At 38.2% G+C, this 26,049-nt stretch overlaps 1 protein-coding gene across 1 annotated transcript in view; it reads left to right on the top strand.

Annotated features, from left to right (window-relative positions):
- Positions 1-23,797, top strand: part of pdia5 (protein disulfide isomerase family A, member 5) — a 112,137-nt gene extending 88,340 nt beyond the window's left edge. Inside the window, exons 15-17 of the mRNA XM_023277997.3 lie at positions 5,847-5,917; positions 16,192-16,326; positions 21,338-23,797. Of these exons, the coding sequence (XP_023133765.1) occupies positions 5,847-5,917; positions 16,192-16,326; positions 21,338-21,418 (287 nt within the window). The 3' untranslated portion in view covers positions 21,419-23,797. The remainder of the gene's footprint in view (positions 1-5,846; positions 5,918-16,191; positions 16,327-21,337) is intronic.
- The last annotated feature ends 2,252 nt before the right edge of the window (positions 23,798-26,049 follow it).

The following is a 26,049-nucleotide window of genomic DNA, read 5'->3' as shown; positions in this document are numbered from 1 at the left end:
TGCAGCTGAGTTGTTTCCGGCAGCTGCTCTACATCCTCTCATCAGGACCGTGACAGTAATAGCTGTCATTGGCAACAAAACTGCATATATGTATATTTCTAAACCTGAATTCATCTGTGCACATGCAAACTTTTTAAGCTAGTAGAATACCCTGGGTCCTATCTTACCAATTTGCTCAGCTGTTTAACTTTTTAATGACACTTCTCTGAAGTGAAATGCTGGAGTATCTGTCATTAATCTCTAAAAATGATTGATTTAGGCTTCAGAACTGCTAAAACTGCAATAGTTACAAGAGCAAGAAACTGTAAAACAAAAAGAATTGCTGGATTTTCAACTTCCCACCTGAAGTACTCATCAATGACCTGCTGTTCAATCAGGAAAATTAAACGAAGTTTGGCAAAGAATCATTATATCTAATAAAAATCGCTTTATCCTACATGTCTCAATTAAAATTTGCCAGAAATATATAGTTTGCTCAGAGTTAGTAATTTAAAAAAAAAAAAAAGTGCTTTTTTTTATGCAACCAGAAAGCCATTAGTGACTCATCTGCGACCAACAAACAAATAACACAAATTCAGGGAACTACAGGCTGTGCCTACAGAGTAGAGCCCACAGAGTAGATAGGATAATAGGGATAATTTAAAATGTAAGTAGTTAAATATCTATGTTGAGTCACGTTTGTTTGCAGTGTTGGTATCATCTGTGGACACTTGGAAACATGTTATGCATGTTGATTCCAGTTTTATTCTTCAGTTTTTGTAAAGCAAGTAGTCAAAGCAATCCTACTTTCATTTTTTTTCTGCTTTATGGCTTAAAAACTGTGTTATTCTGCACTGAAGAGATTTTGGTCTCTCTCCTTCTAGTCTCAAGTTTTTTCACTTTTTGTAGAATAGCTAATCAAAGAATTCTTACTTTGCTTTTTCTTTTTCTATGATTTTTGGCATTAAAACTTTCCTAGACTGCATAAAACAAATTTGGGTTCTCTGCTTCTAGTCACGGTTGTGCTATTTCCATAGAGATGCAGAATTTTATATTGCAGTAAAGAATGAGCCCACAGTGAGGAAAAATATGATTGGAGCAAAAAAACACCCAGAAACTGCTTGGAGGGTTGAAAAGGTTGGGGTCCAGTGTCATAAAACTAATCATCTACATTCACAAACAAGACCAAAAGGCAGTGGGAATGCAGTGCTGTGAACCTGCCTAATTATCAATGCACATGTAGACACAAACACATGCACCTCCGTCCCTGTTTTTTTGCCCTTTGTTCCTGATGAGGGCTTCAATGCCAGACAGTGCTCAGCGGTCAGCCTGCTGCCTCCGTCGGGCCCTTTGGTGCTGCCTTCTACAAAAAAACACTCCAGATGTACATCAGGCAGCTTCAGCCTGCTGCCCTCCCAACCCGCCCATCCCATCTGCACCTTGCTCACCGGTGTCTTATTAGTGAGAGAGGGGAGCTTATGGTAATCGAGCATTTGATGGCATACAGCTGCTTTCTAAGACACAAAGGCTGGAGATGCCTCAGTCAGAACAATCAGTTTCTTTAACAAAGGCTTGGGTTATTAACTTTTGGCCTCAAATCTGCATAATTGAGCCTAAACTAAATGCTATAGCTTCAGCAGTTCTTCCTGACCTCTAGCTTTATTAAGTTGATAGGCCCTTTGGATCCATCCTAAGTTAAATTAAAGCATTATCTAATTTACTAAATACCCATTAGGGGCCATCTGTGTGTTAGTCTGTGCCAAACAGAACACTTTGTTGCACTTAATGTTAAGCTATATTTAAATAGCTATACTTTTTCTTCTGTACTTTGCACATTTCAATGAGCAATGGACAGACAGAGTAATCAAGGCTGTTACAGCACATCCACCTGGCAGTTACTTTGTATTCATCTGTCTGCTTTTCGCTCTAATTCACTCTTTATCTGTAGCAGTAATTATGAGAAAGTGTGCAGATAGAGGAGAAATGGCAAGTCTCTTTGTCAACACCAGACCTGCGTTTTAACTATTTTTCAAGTAGCTTAGATTACCAGAGACACCCCACCCCCCACCCACGCACATACACACCCACCCTTTTTTAAAAAAATGTAGACATTCTAATGTCAATCTCATCAGCCGTCACTAAGCAACAACAGTGACCTGCCTGGTCACTTTATGTGAGAGAAAAACATGGCACAATGCTGCATTTTTGACACATTGGTTTCAGAACCTTTAAAGGTTTAAAGGCCGTTTAATGTTGCAGGTAAAAGCCTATTTGGTGTTCTGAGCTGTGCTGAATGCTTTTTGAAAGGCAAATCACATATCACATACACCGATCAGCCACAAAATTAAAACCACCGGCATAACATTTGCCTAGGTGTTCTTTATGCAACCAAAATAGTTCTGACGGGGCAAAGATACAAGGTCTTTGGTGATGTCCAGTGTTGTCCGGCATGCATCAGGAAACTAGCAGATCTTTTTGGACCTGTGGGTTGCAGAGTTTGGCTCTGGCCTTGATGGACTGGACTTGGTCCATAGCATCCCATTGATGATCCACTGGATTGAGATTTAGGGAGTTTGGAGGATGTGACAGTGCCTTGACCTCTTGGTTGTGTTCCTTGAGCTGTTCTTGAGCAGTTTTTGAGGTGGAGTGTGGCATATTGTCTTACTGGGGGACTGTTGTTACCCAAAAGGAGTGCTCTTGGTCTGGAACAATTTGTAGGTAAATGGTGCCTGTCAAAATAACTTCCAGATGAATGCCAGGACTGAAGGTTTAATAGCAAAATGTTGCATGAAAATCAATATCGTACCCTTTAGCTGTCAGTGGTTTTAATGTTGTGGCTGATCTGTGTATTTGTTGCCCGTAAAATCAATTTATAGTGGAGTCATTGTGTTAATGGTGCTAATTAACCATTTACTAATGTGTGTTTTTGTTTTTTAATGGCTGATACCAATTACTAGTAATCAAGAGAAGCAATAAGTTACATTTGCTGCAAAATCTTGATGTCAGATTTAGAATAATACCAACACACAAAAACTTAATTAAAACACCTTTATTTATTTATGTTTTACATATATTTAATTAAAAAATAACTTTTCCACATTTAGCCATCAGTGTTGATGGGCATCAAAGCAGAGGTAGCACATTTTACAATTAACTTATTTTAAAGTTAATTGTACCAATTCTGGTGCTCTACTTTTAATGACCTGTTGGAGAAAATCTTGAGATCTTGGTTACAGCCTGGCCAGTGTCAACAGATGTGAATATATTCAGTTTTCTATATTTTGGCAACACTGGACCCTCTAATCCCGAAGCAGTTTCTGTTTTTGTTTTTTGTTTTTTTGTCCTGTCACGTTTTTACTCACTATGGGCTCATTTTCATCACAATATAAAATCCTGCGCCTCTGTGGAAATGGCACATCCATAGCTAACAGTACAACTCAAATACGTGTAGTATGGCACAGTTACGATGCCATAAAGCATAAAAATGAAAAAAAATCAAAGTAGGATTTTGTTGATGGCTCATTTTACAAAAATCGAGGGAAACAATGGAAATCAACATGTGCAACATTTTTGCAAGTGTCCACTGTTCTCAACACTGGAAAACAAATGGTGACTCTACATACTATAGATACTTTACTGCTTTTAATGTTTCCAAACTTATCTCCTATCTGCTCTGTGTAAACACTGCTTGCAGTTCAACCAAAAAGTCGCTGAATTTTTGTCATGACTGTTGGTCGCAACTGAGGTACTAATGGCTTCTCAGAATCTGGTTACTGCAACATTTTTAGCAAAGTTTTAATTGACCTAAGTAGAATAAAGTGATGCTGATGACATATCCTGATTTTCAACTTAGATCCTGTTGTGTCCTGAAAAAAAACGAAAGACACAGGATGAGTTCAAGGACCATCTGAAAATTTGAAATCTGATGATTCTTCTTGTTATTGCAGTTTCTTGTTCAGATAAATTGTTTATTTTGGCAATTTCTTTTCAAAATGCCTTTTAAAGCCAAAGACAATTAAAAGAAAATTCAGGTTTATTTTTGTCAGGTGTGTTTCCCATCAATGTTGCTATTGTGGATATAAGTGTCATGCTAACTTTGCACTCAAATTAAATCAAATTTGTTTGTTACATACACAGTTGTACATGGTAGAGTGCATAGTAGAATGTTTTGTGTGCCTAGTCCGGCTTGTACACAGAACAAAGTAACAGGGCAAAAGAGATAATGCTTAATGCTGCAGCGTACAGTTATATTTTACAATGTACTTGGCAGTCTGAGGAATGTCCCTTTCATTTTTAACATGCCTACATGTATAAATTGAGGTCCATAAAGAAGTAATTCTCCCAGTTTGTTTTGAAAGAACACCTTATCCTCATCCAGCACCTCTGGGACGAACAACAACACCAACTGTGACACAGGCCTTATCTCCCAACGCCAGTGTTGGACCTCAGTAAAGCTCTCGTAGCTGAATGGGAGCAAATCCTTGAGGTCGGGCTCCAAAATCTGGTGGAAAAGCTGAAAACAGAAGAGTGGAGGCTGTTGTAGCGGCAGATTAATGGTTTCAGAATTACATGTTCAAAAATGATAGAAGGGTCTAATATTTAGGAATCCATATGAATGCTACCGTTGAAAAGTTTGGGGTCACTTAGAAATGTCCTTATTTTTGAAAGAAAAGCAGTTTTTTTTTTCAATGAAGACAACATTAAATTCATCAGATATAGAGCCTAGGCATTATAAATGTGGTAAATGACTATTCTAGCAGGAAATGACTGATTTTTAATGGAATATCTACATAGGGGTACAGAGGCCCATTTCCAGCAACTGTCACTCCAGTGTTCTAATGGTGCATTGTGTTAGCTAATAGTGTTGAAAGGCTAATTGATGATTAGAAAACCCTTGTGGTGACCCCAAACTTTTGAACGGTAGTGTATGTGAGAGAAGTTTGATTGCCAAAATGAAATAAAACAGGATTCTGCTCAGTACAGCTCCTCAAGTGTCAGTCTGGTTCATCCAGAACTCTGTACCATCCAATCGATCAGCACTACCAAACTACCAAATATCTCTTCCAAACTCGCCAGCAGAAGTTACATCAGCGTTGAAAAGCTACCACAGACAGCTTTTGAGAAAAAGAGATATTAAAGCAATAATCCACATAAATTCTTAAAAATCTTCATTATTAATGACTGTTTTTTGGGGGCTGATTATCCTGTAATTTAACCCTACTTCTGTAAAGCTTTTATCCAGTCACTCTCAGATAAGCTGCTTTCCTCTTGAGAGGCCTATTTGTCACCACGACAGTTTTTTCTGCCCTTTTCACTTTTCTCATTTCATGCCAGTTGCAACTGCAGTTTGATTGCAGTGAACGGTTGAAGAAGAACCGGGCACTTGACATTAGCAGCATGTGAACAAAACAAATGAGCAGCGCCTGCCGAATGTTGAATGTCAACAGACGTGTGTGAAGAAAAAGATGTCATAACAGCATTCATGCTGTTTAATTGCCCATGTAGTTCAGAAACATCACTCTCTGATTAACAAGATGTAGCCAGAATCAGAAAATCTTCCCCCCTCTCAGATTTATAGTTGTGATGCAGCCTGGTCAGCTCTGCGTATAGTTTGTCATCTTGTGGAAGTTATCTGTAAATGTGATCTATAGGTACTAGCTTACTATATATGGATGGATTGTGACTGGACCACCTGCTTTATGAATACATTGGAGAAATCATTTACATAGCAATGATTTTATTTATATTCTGTACATGTTTGTGACATTAGTACCTGTATATTTTTTTAGGGACATGAAGATGCATATTGTGGTGTAAATGTATAATGACGAGCTGTAATAATGTCCCATCTGTGTTTTCTCCTTCAGGGTGTCCACACTGTAAAAATGCCGTCCCCCACTTCACCACAGCAGCAGAGCTCTTCAAAGAGGACCGCAAGGTTAGTGGTGCTTTTTCACATATTCAGTTACATATACTTGTGTACCGAACAGTAACCGTGTTGGAAACATCTGTCAAATTCTGACTCTGCACTGGTGAGAGTCAGAGTTGGAAGAATTATGTTTTCAGGTAGCATCCATAGATAAACACAGAATCTCAGTTACACTTCGAGGGAATTTCTTAAGATATTTTTTTTCACTGAATTAATTGGATTTTGGTGGTTAAAGGTCACTGGTGACATCCCCAGACATGTTTTTGCCTTTGCTTCAAGAATTAATGCACTAATTATGACAAAATTTTATACAAATGTCTAAAAGGATAAAATGGCGATATTTTATATCCAAAAGAGCAAAGTTCAGCTTCATTTTGTCATCATAATGTTCTGCCAAAACACTTTATTGGCCATTATCCTATATATTTTACATTTGAAACTGAATTGATAGCAATTCATTGATGGGTATCTTTTAGGGATGCACAATATGGAAAATTTTAACCGATACCGATAACCGATAATTAACTACTTCTCGTGGCCGATACTGATACCCGATAAGTTCATATTTTTATATTCAGTATAATCTTAAAATAATCTGCAGTTTGCGTACCAAGGAGAATAAAAACATTTAAGATGCAGTGATGAAAAAAACTAATACTTTAGTAGCTCTGGCTCGACTATAACAGCAAACAACAGTACAGGCTCTTCAAATGTTCATTTATTTTTTGTGAAAATATCACAAACAGTTAAAATAAATAACACTGCATTTTGTCAAACAAAAATAAATCTAAATAAAATGCTCTGTGATTGTTTACACAGGCTGTTATACTTTTCAGAACTAAAACCTTATGCCTGTAGTCAGTTGCTATAAATGAAAATCAACTCAGTGTATCAAATGTACTGACATCAAATCACAACTAAAGCAAAAACTGCATCCCTTAAGAAAAGGGTTTAACAGAACTGAGACTTGTTGATCTGCAAATAACAAAATTTATCTTCTACATTTTATGGATAACAAAACAATACAACCTTAAGTGCCTGAGGATGAGGTAGTTTTTGAGTCAAATATTTTTCAACTATGAAATAAATTAAATGCATTGACGTGTCAACCTCAACTCCAAAAACACAAAAAAATGAAAATAAAGTGCATCCTCAACCAAAATAAAGTGCATCTCTCAACAAAAGGCACAGACTTTGCAGACTTATTGCTGTTTTAGCTGCATATAACAGAGTAGAGATTTCTCTGAAATGTTAGTTGAAAATAAAAATTAAAAAATAAATGTAAATTTTCCAATTTCAACTTCCTAACATCTTTTCCCCTTTCACTTTGTCCAATGACCTTTTATTTGCCTTTTCTATTTATGTGAGGGCATCAGTGGAAGATTTTTCTTGATAAAGAGTAGCATCTCTGCCTTCTCACACCCAATTCTGTTTCTTTTTTCATCAATAATATTTGTGGTATTAATAATTATAATTAAGAAGTGCTTTTTCTACTACTGAGTGAAAAACATCTCTCTTCTGAATTCAGAGTAGCAAAAATATATAATAGAAGAATTACAAACAGACTTGGTGAGATAAAATGTGCAGGATAATGTTTGTGTAGCGATAATAAATAGGACTAATTAATCGTCCAGTCTTGAATGTTTTGTTTAATGCCAGGTTTCAGTACCCTCCCCAAGACACAAACCTTGGGTGCTCACCTTGTAACTGTGGTAACTGTGTAGATCTTCTGTGCTGCTCGGTTGAATATATGTGTGAAATATCTACGTTTTAGAATTTGTAGGGGAGTTTTTTGCAGCAACATCTATATTTAAAGCATTGTCTGCTGACAGGGCTAAATTGTCTTCACTTACATGTATGAGTCTGGACAAACATGGATGTAAACCACTGGACTGGTTGGCAGATGCAAACAACCGTGAGGCGGTAATTCTAGTTTTCTGTCATGACCCACATCCAGAAGAAAAGATCGATATTGATTTCATCTTTGTGTGTGTTTCGTGCACTGCTCAGGTTGAAATATATTTAGTTTGGCTTAACATAAGACTGGAAGACCGTAAGCCTCTGTTACAGGTAAAATAAACATCACAATTCCAAGATATCTTACTTGTGTGTTTTATTTTTTACAGCTAGCAGGTCTTTGACAGGATATGATATACTTCTGCATAAACAAAAAACACAAATTCATACTAGAAAGGGACCTGGTCATGCAGGAACAAAGCATGAAAAATGAAAATATATAATGAAATAACATATTTCTATGTTGTTACTGGCAAAATTCAAATCATGAAAGCAACAAAGTCCGCTGTGCATCTGCTATAAGACATTATTGCATCAATCAGAGGCTGTAGTGCAGCTCAATCATTAATATCCCTCAAATCTGTTGGAATTTCTTCAGTTACAGTCACAGTCAAACCTAATAACCGTTTGAAACTGTTCAGATGTTGCATGTTGTCAATTTGCCCTGCAGCTGTTGATCATGAAATATTTTTACTTAAAAGCCAAATGTGCCTAAAGCAAGGTCCTATTCTCCATTACTACATGTGTTACATGCACAAGCTTGTGAGACACTGCAAAGCTTGTTTCACCGTGCACAAAATTACTCAAGCAATTTTTCGCTTCTAACAGCGTTTATGCAAAGTTATTCCAAACGCACCCTGAACACACATCTGACCGGCAGTGCATGTAGTGTAATATTTTTTGGGTACAATATGCTAAAAGTAAGAGATAATATAATTATGGCAAATGCTATTAGACTGAAGACCAGAAGTAAAAATATGTACTCAAAACATAATGGTGTAAACTTAAGGTATTATAACTTTTAACATATATTAGAATAATATGCATGAAATCTATCATGAAATAATGAGGGTAAGATGTGGAGCAAAAGTTTGAACATGTCTCAGCATGTTCTCTGTAAAAGATGACCTAATGATAACTTAATGCGCATGTCTTCTGTAAAATGATCTAGGGGCGACATACACACGTGGACAAAATTGTTGGCACCCCTTGGTTAATGAAAGAAAAACCTGGCTGTTATGTTGTATGTTAACCTGGCTTCATGATCTGACCCATAGATTTACAGAGGTATAATGGTGTCAAACCTGTCACTCCTATCACATGCCCTATAGGCTTGGAAAAATGACCACCTCTCACAGCATAAAAGATGGTGCACAGCTCAGTATCTTAAGTTATTCTTGGGGTGTTATCAGTGCTAAGAATTACTCCTGAATTTTTTGTCGACAAATAAATCCTGCTGCCCTCCGAATACTGACTTCTCTTGGTGATTTTTCAAAGATCTGAACACTGTCAAGTCATAGACTCTGGTCTTGATTTGTAACTTAATTTACACTTCATGCACTAACAGAAGAGACTATTTATATCAATATTCTCACACAACTCTGACGAGACTGATAAGACTATTCAAGTGCCTGAGCATTCCTGAAACTTGGAATCGTGGAGTTTGGTGTCATCAAATAATTATTATTTACAACATGGACCACACATTTTATTCTGTATGTAGTGCGGTCAGATCTGAATTGGATTTAGATTAGGGGTCGACTGATATGGATTTGGTTCTTTGTTTGTTTTTTGTTTTGTTTTTAGGGCTGATAAAGGCAAATAACCCATATTTGGAAGTGATGTAAATTAGCTGTAATGTTTTACCAGCATGTGACAACACAAAATCACGTTTATAACTAGGCCTCTTCATTAAGAAGGGTGACTATAACTGAATATGTAAAATAGGAACAGGAGTGATTAAATTAGAACACTGCTCTGTTTATGTCAATCAACGGATGTTGATCAGTTTGTCTCCTGCAGTTCTATCTAATGTTCTTCATTTTTCCCTTCATCGTTCATTGTTCTGTTACTTTTATTTGACACTAAGGTCCATATCTTAAAGCTTTATTAATTGTTGTTTTCCAAGCTCTGTTTCAGGTTAGTCTGTGGCTGAATTCTAACTTAGCTGCTAGCCGTTAGCATAGCCTTAGCCACTGTGAGAGAAGCTAATTTCCTGGTTTGTGTTTCTTGTTCAGTTTTTGCAGTTATGCAGTGAGAGACATTTCTGAGACCACAAAGTTACGACAGACACAGAGAGGAGGCTGCATCAGACCAGAAGTAGAGCATTTAATTTAGCAATAATCGGTCAATAAAAATCCAGATACAGATATTGGGATAAATGTCAAATATCGGCCATGATAATTGGCCAGGCCGATTATTAGTCTATCCCTAATTTAACCGCTCAAATGACATCAAAGTTCATATTATTTTTTTCATTGTTTGTACTCTGCACACATGCTCTTCAGATTTTTCTGACAGCTCTAAAGGTGTTGTAATAAATCTAAAAATAGAAATAAGCACCAATTTCTGCAGAGTAATTACACACAAATGTCCTAAAACTTTTCCCACCTTGTTCCTAATATTTGTCTCCACATGCCAGTGAGGAATTTGACCACAGAGTCTCTTCTAATCTTCTGCTCATTTGTGGGGTGTTGAGGTTACTGGAGGTTCATGTAGTCACAGCAGGACACACTCATCCTTATCCTCCATCATCCCGACTCCCTCTCATTACTTTCCCCTCAGGGACTCGTGTCCTGACACGCTTCCACTCCTGCTCTTCCTAGTTAATACCCTCTGACTGCAAGGCTTATTTCCAAACTTCTTTGAATGTGAGTCACTTTCTCTCAAACACACACTGAGAGACTTTGGGCACTTGCTGGCAACACTCACAGCTACTATTTCTCCTCTCAAAGTTTCAAAAATCCAACAAATTGCTGGCTTTTGATTGGAAAGTCTCATGAAGATGTTGACCGTGAATTGTTCCAACAATGCTCAGGCGATATCGCTCTCTCATTTGTTAGGTATTTTTCAAAATCAATGTCAGATGGTGAGAAAGTGTGACATAGCCTTAACAACTTAGTCATCCTTTTTTTTCTGAGGCAATCCTTTGTAACATTTTTCAATAATATTAAATCTTAAAAGATGACACAAAGTGTTTTTTGTTCTCGAGTGTTGCTCATCAGCTGCAACTACAGAAACTCTTACATACCTGTGTAGATTCTTTCATTTGTGATATAAACACTGAAGTATATCTATGCAGTATAATAACTTATTTCAGTTATATAGGTTGTTTTTACATGAGAAATAGTAGCATGCATAAGCCTTCAAATCTCCTTCAGGGAAGAATAATTCTCACAATACTCACCAAGAAACACAAACTATCGAGAACCTAACCATATATTCCAATACTGACTTTGTCTTTAAGTAGAAAAGTTCAGACTTTCATAACAGTCAGAAATGTTTTTTGAGACTCGGTATCTAGGGGCCACAACAGCTTCAGGCACTTTGGCATTGCTACACTGTTCAGCTGTGGAGTTTGGATCAGTATCCTTGTGATAAAACCTCCACAAATTTAATATTTCTTCCCTCTTGTTGCCTTTGCAGTGGCAAGAGGAGGTTTTTCAGTTTTTGAATGGAGTAAATCTGCAAAGGGGGGCATGTGTTTACTTGGCAGTCCTGTCTATTTATAAAAGCCGAGCCCCAGTGTATTGTACCAAGCCGGTGTTGATCACAGTCTATTAGGTGCCCTTGCCTCATTTACCAAAGATAAACATGAGCTTAGCTGCAGCTTTGAGGGCGCAAACAATTAAAACCCGGCATTGTGTTGTATGACAGCGTGGGAGCTGTGTTCAGGTTTTGTTTGTCTTTTCCCCAAATTCCAATCAGTAGCAGCATTAAAGGTGCACGGTGTCTCAAACAGCTTGTTTCCAAAAGCTGTCTGTTGTCACTGCTTTGAGAACACAGTTTCAGGAGAGAAGGCTTTGCCAAACAGGGCCTGAAATGCTGCTGCTGCTGTGCATGTAAAGTCAGTGTACTGAACAGACCCGTCATGACCCTAGTGTTCTGAAAAATCACGATCAGTTTCTTCTCTCCCTGATCCTGTTTTAAATCACCTCTAATCCATTGTATCGTGTTCACAAAGCAGAATAACCACTTTTAAGTACACCAGTGGAAGCTTTAAACTTCCTGGAATATTGTCACTCCTTGGAAAGCAACCATTATTTAAAGATTCCCTGTGGATCTTTTGACCTCTAGTAGCGCTATGCTGGTCTGTGTGTGAGTTTCTGTTTTGTTTTCCTGTGCACATGGAAAACTGAGCACATACATGTCTGCACACTGGTGATGAAATATTAGGGATTGACCGTTTATCGGCCTGACCGATTATCGTGGCTGATATTTGCCATTTTAGCGATTATCAGCATTGTTATTTACTGATCAATTAAATGCTCTACTCTACATCAGGTCTGATGCAGCCGCCTCTCACTATCTGTCATCACTGTGGTCTCAGAAATCTCTCTCAAGCAACACAAACTAAACAAGAAACACAAGTTGTTGCCACAAACCAGGAAACTAGCTCCTCTCACATTGGCTAAGGCTTTTCTAACAGCTAGCTGTTTAGTTGGAAGGCAGCCACAGATTAACCTGAAACAGAGTCTGGAAAACAGTACTTAATAATGCTTTAACATATGAACCTTAGTGATCAATAAAAGTGAGAGATTTATAAAATAGACAAGAACTGCAGATGTAGCGGCAGGAGACAAATTGATCAATCTCAGTCGATCCCACATAAACAGAGGAGAGCGTCCTAATTCTATCACTCCTATTTCTATTTTACGTATTCAGTCATAGTCACCCATATTGATGCAAAAGCCTAGTTATGAATGACAGGTTCTGTGATATCACATGCTGTTAAAACATTACATGTACCCTATATAGGTTCCAAATATTGGTTTTTGGCCTTTCTCGATCACCAATAATCCACATCGGTATCGACCTTAAAACATGCATGCACACTGGTGATGAAATCCACAGACCTTCCAATGGTGTCATTCTGTTCCACTGATCAACAGGTTGTAATGAAGCCAAGATGCTGCAATGCTTCAGCAAGAGCTGGGACGAATATTTGATTTTGTGTGTTGCTTCATTTATCTGCAGCAAATTTCAGTTGTCATTTAAAAGTAAATTTTAATTCCTTGCCGTAGTCACTTGTTGTGTTAATTTACTGTGTTTTTGTGTTAATTAAGCAGAGTTTGTCCTTCATGGTATCTTCAATATGTGCTTAAATCAAAGGCAGAGTGTGTTACAGAACCTCTTGTCTCTCTTTAATATAACTGATCCTGCTGACCAGCTTGTACACACTGATATTCAGTGCTGTAAGGATAGAGTCTTGTATTGTGAACTGGCTCCGAGTGAATCAGTACAGCTTGATCACTGCTTGACTCTTAAGTGTGACGCCGGCGAGATTGAAACCAGTCCAGCTGGTAATATGGTGCTCCTCTAAAATTTTGCCATCCGATCAATACTATGATGTGGGGTCCACTGTCACTTGAAGATGGATCAATAACGGAATTGGCCGTGGATCTTTAAAGAACAACAGCTCCACAAGATCATTTTCTTCTGTCAGTTCACAGCAACCCTGATTGATTACACAGGGAAGAGCAGTTGGATGGCACCCGCAGTTACATTATGTTGCAGCTGCTGTCTCTACTGCAGCTTAAAGTACTCGCTGTGTGTTTCTCAGGCTCTCCTAACTTAGAACTTCTCAAATATACTAAGACTTTGCATTGTAAGCTTTTCTTCTGGAGAAATCTGTAGATGTATGGATGATATAGCAGGATTTTCACAGCGCTGTCTACAAAATTTCTGTTGACTATTTGCCTTTTCAAAGGTGAATCACCTCAGTCTTGCTGAATGTGCACCGCTTGCTGCAAGTCTGTGAAATTCGCTTGTTCTGGGAGCACAACGAGGCCTAGTTTAAGACACTTGATTAACAGACCATAGAATAAGAATATCCCTTTATAGGCTCTGTGTTCTCCCCTTGATGTGCACTCTATTTCATCTCCCTTTATGCTCATACATGTCTGTGCTGCTGATGCAGATGAAGCCAACTCTCAAAAGTAGCGTATTCATTTAATTACAATTTGGTGTTTATGCAAATTCAAACAATAGAGTATTTAGAAAAAACAAGGTTCGTGTATTTTGTAATTAGGACAAGAAGTTTTTCGAGTCACTTCATATTTGGATGCATAGAGAAAGTGTCAAATATTTCTTCCTTCCCCAACATATCTATCAGTTCCGCATTCAGCTCAAGCAGACACATAGACAGGGAGTGATTATTTGATGGTGACAAGTTCAATGTGCAGCGCTCAGCACCCTGAGAGAGGGTGACATTTCGGCTGTCCAAAAGGACGTGCTGAGTGAGCCATGTATCAGTGAGGCGGCATTTACGCCTCATTGGGACGGCTTGTCACTAATCGATGCAATAGCCACGCAACATAAATCTCCCTTGTTGTTTTTATGTAGGACTGACTGTTGTGGGGAGGTTTTTCTTTCTCCACCACCCACTCTAAGCGGCCTCGCTGAAGAGCAATGTGTCAGTCATTTTTGTAATCTGAGCAGAGAAAGTAGGGGTCTAAATTCGAAGAGGGAGAATGTGTCGAGGCTGCTCGTTAGCGAAGCAGCTGAATACATGAGAGCATGTAAATGACAGTTTCACAGTTGTGCTCTTTGTGCAATCAGCCACAACATTAAAACTACTGACAGGTGAAGTGAATAATATTGATTATCTTGTCAGCAGCTCCTGTCAAGTGTGGGATACCTTAGGCAGCAAGTGAACAGTCAGTTGACTGACTTCTTGATGTGTTGGAAGCAGGAAAAGTGTAAGATTGTGAGTGACTTTCACAAGTTTGTCATGGATAGATGACTCTGTCAGAGAATCTCCAATATGTCAAGTCTTGTGGGGTGTTTTTGGTACACAATGGTTACCAAAAGTGGTTCAAGGAGCGACAACCAGTGAACCGACGACAGGATCATGGCCACCAAAGGTTTACTGATATGTGTGGGAAGCTAAGGCTGGTCTGTGTGGTTTGATCCAACAGGGTACCTACTGTGGCATAGTTTTTCCAAAAAACTTAATGCTGCTTGTGATTGAAAGGTGGTAGAACACATGGCACATTGCATTTGTTACACATATGTAGTTTTCTTCAGAGTGCTATGCTCACTCTCTTCCACGGTCAAAAGCACCGTACATTAGTGTCAGAACTGGATCATGAAGCAATGGAAGAAGATGGCCTGGTTTGAGGAATCAAGTTTTCTTGTACACCATGTGATTGATAGGGTACATGTGTGTTGTTTACTTTAGAAAAAGATGGTCACAATGGCAAGAAGTAAGCCAGTACAGACAGTGTGATGCTCTGGCCAATGTTTTTCTGGGAAGTCTTGTCTTAGCATTCCTTTAAATGTTACTTTGACATGTATGGCCTACATAAGCATTGTTGCAGACTATGTACACCCCATCATAGCTTCCTCCAGCATCTTTCAGCTGGATAATGCTCCCTGCCAACAGTTTGAGGAACACATTTAAGGTGTTGTCCTGGCATCCAGATACCTCAGATCTCAGTCTGATCAAGTATCTATGGATTGTACTTAGAAAACAAGTCAGAATTATGGCTCTATCTTGGTGTCTGATGCCACAGGACACCTTTAGAGGTCTGTTGGAGCCCAGACCTCGACTGGTCAGAGCTGTTTTGGCAGCATGAAAGGACTTGCGTAGCATTTGCCCGTGGTTTGCATGTTGATGACTGAGATCTTAAGATCAATAAAAACAATAAATAATTACACCCAAATAATAAAAATATTTGTTCTGAATTAAAACGGTTGAAACAAAGTAACAAAAAAATGTGAAACGTAATGATAAAACATGAAACAGATCATATATAAAGCTGCTTTCAAAGTGTTTTAAGATGTAAGATGTCGCAGATTGCCAGCTTTAATATCCACAGGAACTGCAAATGAGAACCTACATTAAACTTCATCGTGGGTAATACTGTTTTCATTATCACAGATAATGACTGCAGTTTTTCCTACATGTATAAATATCATCTTTTTTGTACAGCCTGTGATGAATATGCACATAAGTTTCCTTTGTCTAACTTCTCCATATAGATTAAAAAAAAAGGCTTTCTAGGAATTTTGAGCACATGAACAATTTATGCTATAAAGTATGCTTATATGCTAACTACATTTTATTTAAAAAATGAATGTAATGAGTTAGAGAAATCATTTTATTTTTACTACTAAAGTTCCTTTAAGGTACTCAGCAGGAGTCAAGGTGTGATCTGATATTGCAGTTTGTCAAACACCTCTAAAATTAGGTGAATCTACATTATGCTGCATTATACATTGTATATTAACACATTTAAAATGAATACGGTGCTCCTTTTCAGATTGTGTATGCTGCCCTGGACTGCACAAAAGGACAGAACCATGAACTTTGTAAGCAAGAAGGTGTGGAAGGATACCCGACGTTCAACTACTACAACTATGGCAAGTTTGTGGAAAAATATAACGGAGATCGTGGGGTAAGTGGTGCTACATTATCTCACCTGCTCTCATATTTATTTCTGTAACTCGCTGCCTCTAAATCTGCACACTCACATATACAGAAAACCAACCCCTTATTACTCTGGGAAAAAAGGATGCTGAACTTTATCTCTCTTGTTGAACTCAGAACTAGTATATGCTTTAGAAAAATAATAAAAATAATAAGCACTTGGTAATGCTACTGAAAGAGCACAGGTACAGTATAAATATAACATATTTATACTATAATACGATATATTATTATTATACTATTATACTGTAATACTATAATACAATTGAGCTGAAACTGCTCCACACTGACAAAAATACCAACTTGCCCACTAAGAAAAAAATAAAAAAATAAAAAAATAAATATATATATATATATATATATATATATATATATATATATATATATATATATATATATATATATATATATATGTATATATATATATATATATATATATATATATATATATATATATATATATATATATATATATATATATATATATATATATATATCTCACGGTAAATCTCTTAGCAGATGTTTACCTGCAGTATAGCTAACATCTGCTGACTCACTTCCCCACCTCTCTACCTCTATCTCTCTACCTCCACCTCCACCTTTCTACCTCTCTACCTATACCTCTATCCCTCTACTTCTCTACCTCTACCTCTCTACCTCTCTACCTCTACCTCTCTACCTCTCTACCTCTACCTCTACCTCCACCTCTGTACCCCTCTACCCCTACTGTCCCTCTCAACCCGCCCGGCCAGCAGGCACATGGGTCCCCCCACATAAAGAGCCGGGTTCTTCTCGAGGTTTTTTTCCCTGTTAAAAGGATGTTTTCCTTGCCACTGTCACCTTTTGGCTTGCTCTGGGGGTCAGGCATATGGGTTCTGTAAAGCATCTTGAGACAATCTGACTGTAATTGGCGCTATCCATCCATCCATCCATCCATCCATCCATCCATCCATTCATCCATTCATTATCTATACACCGCTTAATCCTCACTAGGGTCGCGGGGGGGGCTGGAGCCTATCCCAGCTAACTCGGGCGAAGGCAGGGGACACCCTAGACAGGACGCCAGTCTGTCGCTGGGCTACATACAGAGATAAACAATCACTCTCACATTCACACCTATGGGCAATTTAGAATGATCAATTAACCTCAGCATATTTTTGGACTGTGGGAGGAAGCCGGAGTACCCGGAGAAAACCCACGCATGCACAGGGAGAACATGCAAACTCCATGCAGAAAGATCCCGGGAAAGCCGGGACGCAAACCAGGGATCTTCTCGCTGTAAGGCGAAAGTGCTAACCACTACACCACTGTGCAGCCCCTAATTGGCGCTATATAAATAAAATTGAATTGAAATTGAATTGAAATGAATTGAATTGAATTGCGTGTCTATGTGCGGAATTTAAATTTTATTACCTTCTGACAGAGCCACAACAGTCCAGTTAGGTTAAATCTAGACAATACATAGAATTAATTGTAATTGTGTGATGCCACAGCTGGAAGGAATTTTAAATAGTGGCGTTTCTCTAAGTGCATTCCAAATGGTTGGACAGTGAATCAGCCCTGATTGTAGTTTGAGGTGAGAAACTGCTGATCCACGCAAGAGAATCCATTCTAGTTTGGTGCTGGAGCAGGAAGTTACACCAGTAAATGATTGTGAGGCGAACACTCCTGTACATCACTATTTGAGTGATGCTGCAATGGATGTTATTGTCAGTTGGACACATTTGTTTTTCTTTTGTAGAGGAGGTATCAGACATTAGAATAACTTGTTCGGGGTAATTTTGGCTTACATGTCTGTCTGACCTCTTGGTTATGATCAAATTTTTAGAGAATCTCTGTGTATATAAACATCATGTCCTTGTTTAGAAATTTGAACAAGCACTTATCTTGCACCACTTATTTGGAACAAACAAATGGATGCCTTTTTTATATTGCCTTGCTTTTTTTATATCGTGTCCTTTCTGTCTTATGTAACGCACTTGCATTTGTGTGATATTACAGTTTTTCTCAATTGATAAGACACTAAATTCCATTCACTGCACACAGCCACCAACTGACTGCACACATTTCTTAAAAACAGGACTCTGCTGTCCAAATTTTGGACACTATTCATGGTTTGCACACAGTTTCCAATACACTTGCACTCTTTTTGCAAAAGACTAAACACATTTTTTGCTCATTTGAACACACTTTTTCACTCATATCACACATTCTTCAAAACGTGAACACTAGGAAGCAGAATTGGGACACTGTTCGAACACTGCTGTCACAATTAAGACACAACAGGTCAAAACTGAAAACACTTTTGCCAATGAACTGCACACTACAAAACCTGATGGGAAGCAGAATTAGCTGTTCAGGATGCAATCTGTTGTTAAGGTCAGCAGATGGTAATGATGGTGCAGAAAGTAAATGGTTTCAGGTTTACTGTGGTTTAATTTATATGTATGTAAATGTTGTTTGTCACTTCAGTGACATGTCTATACTGGAACTATACAAGCAGTCAGAAATGTTCTGAGAATACTGTAAAAAATCTAATGTATAATTCTTTTTCACAAGTGCTGGTAAAATTACAGAAAGTGTACATGAATGACTTTTTCTCTGTTTTTTGTGCATTTGTTCTAGAGAATTTTTCAGTTGGATTCTGATGATACACATGAATACATCTGGGACAATGTTAGTTTTCATAGAGGACTATTGATTTGGGAATGTTTCAATATGAACCCTGAAGTTATTGTGTTTTTTCTGCCACCATATTCTCCCTTTCTGAATCCTATAGAAGAATTCTTCTCTACATGGAGGTGGAAGGTATATGAGTGGCAGCCATACTTTGGGAAAATCTCTTGCAATCAGTGGTCTTGGCATGTGGTGATGTTTCTGTTGATGCATGTCAGGGCTGGATCAGACACACTAGGTCTTTCTTTCCACGTTGCCTGGCCAGAGAAAACATAGCTTGTGATGTTGATGAGGTCCTGTGGCCTGACCAGGCTGAAAGAATTGATGCAGACGTGGTGTAAATATTTGCATATTGTACTGTGTACAATACAGTGCTGTATTTTTTGCCTAACATTTTTATTTTATAATGTACAGTCAGACACTGCAATGACCCCCTCTGAGTCATTTATAGGATGCATTTGTGTTTAAGTTGTCATTTTTGAGGGCTGTATCATATTTTTTACACTTCATGTGAAAACACAGTGAGAGAAGAGTGTTTTGTATTTAGCAGTGTCCTACTTTTGCTTCGTGTGTCTTAATTTTGAAAACAAAGTTCAGATTTTGAAAATGAAGTGCGCTTTTGACACAAGTGTGCAGTGCTTTGTGAATTGTGTTCAAATAAAAAAAAATAGTGTGCAGTGTGTTGGGAAATATGAGCTATTTTTCAGGAACAGTGTCTTATCAATTGAGAAAAACTGTAAAATGTGCTATAGTTATAAGCTTGCCTTGTCTAATCTTGATTTTGTGAAGCACATATATGCTGCACACACAGGAAACTGAAATTACGATGCTGAACTAAAAGTCCAAATGAAAGGGCAGGAGTATCCACAATGTAGAAAATCACATTGTATTTATCTGAACTATTGAGAGAAAATGGCTGGTAGAGAAACAAGACAGTGAAAGAATTTAGAGGCAAAAAAGTGCAGACAGCACAACCTTGATGTTGTTAAAGCGTATATACAGGATTATGACGGTTTCTCTACCTTTCATCGGAGCGTCATATTGTGAAACTGAATCAAATGTGGGATGCTTGAGTGCTGTTGGCTTCACTGTCTGTGTAAACTTATAATGGTGCATTTTCTTTTCTCTCAGAGCCGTTTTAGTTTCTTTTTCCTTTTGTCAGCGGTAATCGCCATCATTTTGTTCATTTAAAGAGGGTGCATGTTGTTTGCACTTTGTTGCACCAAGACTGCTTTTCCTGTGCAGAGGTGGCCACAACTGGACTAACATAGTTTGTTATCAACCTTGAAGGTGGATTCTGCGATTCTGTGGAAGGATTTTTGATATTTAGCTAGTTTGCTACTTTACAAAAAATGGATGTAATCTCTGGATCTATAAAGTGAAGCATTAAGCCTGCATTCTCTCTTCGAGCCAGCAGGGAGTGACTTCTCATTTGCCAAAAAAAGAAACAAAAGTCTGATTGTATAGAAGTGAAGGAGAAAATTACCATGCTTCTTGCTTGATTTGTTACCTCAGTATACATTTTCCTAATGAGTTTATGATCTAAATTGCTACTGTCAAGTCTTTTCCAATGCAGCATGGTGTTCATTTTGTCAATCATTGTCCCATTTATCATGAAATAGAGGATAGAGTAGGGTATTTTTTTAGGGTGGAGCTACCTTGCAATTGACTGTTCACTACATTATCACCTCAAGTTTACAGTCAGATAAACCCTGTGCTTGTCTGGTTTCAAAAGAACAAATTTTTAAAACGAGGCTTGAAAATGGTTATCAACACACCAATGGGCAATGTTATGATGGTTATGCTCATCTTTTATGTACCGTCTATGATTTAGATAGTTAGCATACGAAAGATTTACCTTCCATCTAAGCACAAACTGTACAGGACAAGCTAAAATAGTGTTTTGTGGATCGGTCGAGATCCCTTTGTTTCCCATTTGCAGAGCTAATGTTGAGTACAAACACCAGGATAGACAGCTAGAGGACCATACACAAATATTTACTGAATTTAACAGTGTGTATTGGAATAGAATTGCTGACTTCACCTTTACTCCATTGTTATACAAGTGGCAGCAGAGAATAGCATAGGCAGCTCTTAATATTTTGAATGAGGCCAAACAGATTGACTTTGAACCTCTAAACAATATTTAGATTCAGTGTTTGCTTCTCTCGATCAGTGCTGCCAGGCTGAGTTGAGATATTAATTAATGATAGGTCTCTAGATTAGAAAGAAAGGGACTTTTCAAGGCTGATGAATTGCTTCAAGTTGTGAAATGTGCCTTCTGTCCATCCCTATCTTCACAGGAGGCTGGATTCACGGGTTTCATGCGCAGTCTGAGAGGACGTGACCAGGAGAAGGTGGTGAAGAAGAAGGAGGAGCTCTGAGGGCGGATTGCAGGGACGACGAGGGGGGCAATGCACTGTGACCCTTCAGCCTTGCAAAGAGCCCTATCAGCACTGACATGGGAGACTCGATGACCTCAGTGAAAGGCTATTTTTTTATACCGTGCTGATCCCGTTTCTAATAATACCAACGGAGTACTCACAGTCAGACCAATCACTTGAGATTTTTGGTTTTCAAGGATGTTCTCTGATGGGGAGAAAACACAAAAAAGGTGATTGTTTTTTTTGTTTGGTTTTTTTTCACTTTTTGCCCAATCACTGTGACTGAATATTTGAAAAGCTACACCCTATACTGTATCTATGCAATACTGACCCCTGCTTAGCCCTGTGAGGGGGTCTGTGTGACTCACCGGTGGTGGTTAGTTAAAGTCCATTGCTCCACAAGGGTCCTCATCCAGTCCCATCAGCTCCACTCCGCCTCTAGAGGAGACTCACGCTGTTCATTCACCTGTGGTTCTGATTTCTTTGTACAGAATCTTTGTCTCTAGAGCCATCCAGAGTATTGCTTTGTTATTCTCACAGATTATTTGAAAAATAGTTGCATTTGACAGCAACATCTTAGAAAAAAAATAGTTGTACAGTAAAATGTGAAGTGCTGCAGTAGGTAATAAGTAACTGTAGCATTGTGAAGTAGGTGAAATTGTGGGTCTGCACTATCATGATTGGTTTTGCTTTTAGAAAGGACTTGAACAAAGGTTTTGTTTGCTCAAAACTGTGGCCTTAAATATATATTAAAAAAATATACAATATCTGGAATTGCAGAAATATAATAATGAGCCTAAGGGAATCAGAGGCCTGGTGCCCTTGGAAAGTCTCTCATGACGCAAACCAGTCCACGTCAAAGGTAAAAAAAATAACATGAAATGCCAAATATTACTGCAAATCGCCCTTCATGTGTTCATGCTTTGTACATTTCCAAGGATGACTAGCAGCGGTAGTGACGTTTTACCTGTTGTACCTCCTCTGTTGTTTGTTCAGACTGGGATTGCATTAATGTTTTACCAAGGTAGGGCTCATTTGCATAAGCATGGCAAATGCTCAGGCGTGGCGGTTAAATATTGCATGTTGATCATGAAATGTCCAAATCATGAATCTTACTTCCATTTACTGAAGCAATCACTGATTCTGCTGAACATCCCACAATCCTCTGCATTCACGCATTGCTGGAATATTCCAGACCTCTGGTTTACTCTTCTTTGGCATTCAGGGTTTTTTTTTTGTTTGTTTGTTTAAGGCTGCCCAATCTGTTTTCTGCCACTTTCTCCTGAACCGATGCAACACCAAGGAGTCAAGTGCGAAGTAATAGCTCTGTGGACATTTTTCGCCTCAGTCTAGGTCCACCTGCCTTGCCTTCGGCCTAGAATTACTCTGCTTCAATCAGTCCGAACAGTGCTCTCCCATGCCTTCCATCATATTTAAAATGGACGACTTCACCATGCATCCAAGGAGTAATTAACTAAGTGAACTCTCCTCCAGGCCCTCTTCCATTCCTCGCAACATGTCGCCATCAATTTGGGGCCATCATCATCATTACCTTTTTTTGACAGTTATTCTTTTTTTTTAATATTGTGTTTTCAGCTCCCATGCTTCAGCCTCTATGAATATTTAAAGTCTTATCTGTAGCTGAACTTGTGTTTTATTATTCAAGACTTTGGTTTCTTTCATTATGAATAAGGTTCTCAGGGATAGCGAAACACAGTTAAAGGGAACTCGTTTGTTTGTAATTTTGCATTCCAGCTGAATAATTTTGAGTCTTTAGATCACCAAATTAAATATTGTTTACATTTATATCCCAAGGAATAAAAAATAATAATATTGAATTGTCCTTTCTCTGTGCTACATCATGACAACATGTATTGAATAATATTGTCAGAACACATAACTGAAAAATTTCAAATTGACTTTGTGATTGTTGATGAGTTCATTCCAAGTGAAACTGTCTCAAATGTTCTGGCTGGCACCAAACACATGCTCTGTGTTTAGTGTTCAGTGTGGTTATTATAATTTCATGATATGCAAGAGCATTTTTGAAGAGTGCTTTCTATAGTTAGGTGTTAGGTGACATATCGCTGTAATTACGCGTCCACTCTCCTCTCCAGGAGCAGCAATTACCTTGGATTACTCTGTTTGTTTTTGTTTAGGAGCATCCGCACTGACATATATTTGGTGAATAATAGAAAGACTTTATCCCTTATCCCAAAGGTATCCATCCTGTGTGGGAATTTTTCACACTTATGCCAAGAAGTCATTGTTGCCTTTGTTGATTTTTTTGTTTTGTTTATTTGTTTCTGTGCCCAGCCATATGTACAGTTTTGCCCCTTGCAGTAAGGAAAAAAATAATAAAGCCAAACATTTCCAAAAGGGGTTTCCACTTGTTTTTGTATAATATACAAATATCTGGTGTTTCTGTTATTTTACAACCAATTTTCTTTGAATAATTTGTGAGCCATATTAGAAGTGTGGCAACATGTTCAACTGAATTTGATTGAAATTTTGTGCAGGCATTCATGATTCCTAGAAGAAGTGTCCTTCTGTATGTAACCTATACCATGATGTTGACAATTATGGTTTTATGTTAAATGACTTAGTAACTAGTGAAGTGATTATCATTAAATTTGGATGTTAATATCCATGTTCAGAGTTAAAAAAAAAACAAAACAAAACACAGTGTTAACAAAACAGAAACAGAATCTATATACAAACATAACATCCTCATTGAGAGGAATATATAAGAGACCTATTTAAGTTCATTTGAAATAGACCAGCAGGACCAGGTTTCGCAGGTGGAACCATAAAATAAATAGCAGTTGACCTTGTCGGGTTGCTGCACTCATGGACAATCCTTCTGGAAGCAGTTTTTGTGCTTGTTTGTTTTGACTGACTTTTTTCACATCTGCATCTCAGAAGGGACACAAAATGGACCCCGAGCAGCCCTCAGCACATCTGACTCTGACGGCTTTATTATGAGAAATGGCTGGAAAACGGCACTGGACCTAAATGTGACCCTGCTAGGAGTCACCTCAGTAGAAATCTGCTTTACCGCCTGAACTTCTGCATTTCAAAGATGACAAATATTATAAAGCATTAGTTCTAGACTCAAGGTCTTAAAAATAACGTATGCAGTTCAGTCCGATGCCTCAAGGCTCGGTCTAAACTGAGGTGTGACTTTGAAGTTTCTTGTGTTGGCGGTCTATGGGTCATGCAGGTCTGCTTCGATAAAGTGCTGTTGTTGGGTTGCATGCAGCGTTTAGCCTTAGCAGGCTGATTAATGCCTGTGAGCACAGGCAGAAATACCCTCTCAATCCCAATTTGACTTTAGAGGTTTTTCAAAGGGGCAGAGTGCCTCTTCATGCCTGGGAGGATGCTTCATTGCCTCTTTGTGGGTTTACATGGAGGGGAGGGACGAGCATTTAAACCTGGGGAAATGAGCGTAAGAAATGGAGGGCGTGGGGTAATAATCAGAAAGTCAAGGTCTGCTCGGATTTAGGTTCGGTCAGCAGAAGTCATTTTAACTTTATGGATAATTGTGTTTGCGTTGTTGAGGATTTTATCTCTGTGACGTCAGTCTGCATTTTGCCTTCATCCGCCTGCTCATCCGTCAACTCACCTCTACTTCTTTGTCTTCATTTTTCTATTAAAGCCCTCTTACGCCCCTTTCCTTTTTCAGATGTGCCATCTAAAAGCCACCACATTGATTTTGTTGATCTTTTCTGTATATCTTTTGTTCCTCTTTTTCCTTTTCAGTTTGCCAATGTTGTGACAAATTAGTCCAAGCAGCAGAAGTCAATAAAATAAATATCTGCGAAGGGAAGATAAAGATTTTCCTATTTCTTGTTTCTCATGACATGGCACTGAGAAGAACAACATCCCTTCTGTAATATTGTTGACAGAAACTACTAAATTATAGTTTAGGAAATCCATAGGAAAAATGGCATGAAATATAACTGACACCTATGACTGAAAGGTGAAACTATCATGAGACAATGAATAAATTCCATGATTACTGACCAAAATATTGATTTTTCTGCAATTTAATGCGAGCTGGATTTACACAAAATCCATATTCCATGTTACCATGACTGCTGACTGCTGTCTTAGAATTACAGGCGAAAATGACCTTTCAGGTAAAGATCAAATGCTTTCCATGTATTTATTCTTATTTGGCAGCAGCCCATGAGCTTTATACAACTTTAATTTGGTCGTTAATCATTTAGAAGGTAGACTCAAGTCATTCACTGTCAGTTATTTATAATCAATCCTGTTCAAGACCCTCACTGTCCCCATACTGAATGTTCTGTGTTATGGCCCATTTGTCATTTTTGTCAACACAGACACTGACATCAAATAGACTAAACTTTTTTACATGTATAACAGATGAAGATGTTTAAATACTCAGACATCCTCATGGTCATCTTGAGTAAGTCTCCACAAACATTGCACACCTGGATTTGGGTAGTTTATCTCAGGTCTTTTGAGTCTGTGCTTTGGCGCGTCACTTAAGGACAGGAGCAAATTCTGTTCAAGCATCTTTCTGTATATGTTTACATTAATCCTTCTGTCACTTCTGTCCACTCACTCCCTTAGCATGATGCTGCCACCACCATGGTTTGCTG

Source organism: Amphiprion ocellaris, chromosome 11 (genome assembly GCF_022539595.1).
Source record: "Amphiprion ocellaris isolate individual 3 ecotype Okinawa chromosome 11, ASM2253959v1, whole genome shotgun sequence".
Taxonomy (NCBI): domain Eukaryota; kingdom Metazoa; phylum Chordata; class Actinopteri; family Pomacentridae; genus Amphiprion; species Amphiprion ocellaris.
This window is presented reverse-complemented; position numbering and strand designations above follow the sequence as displayed.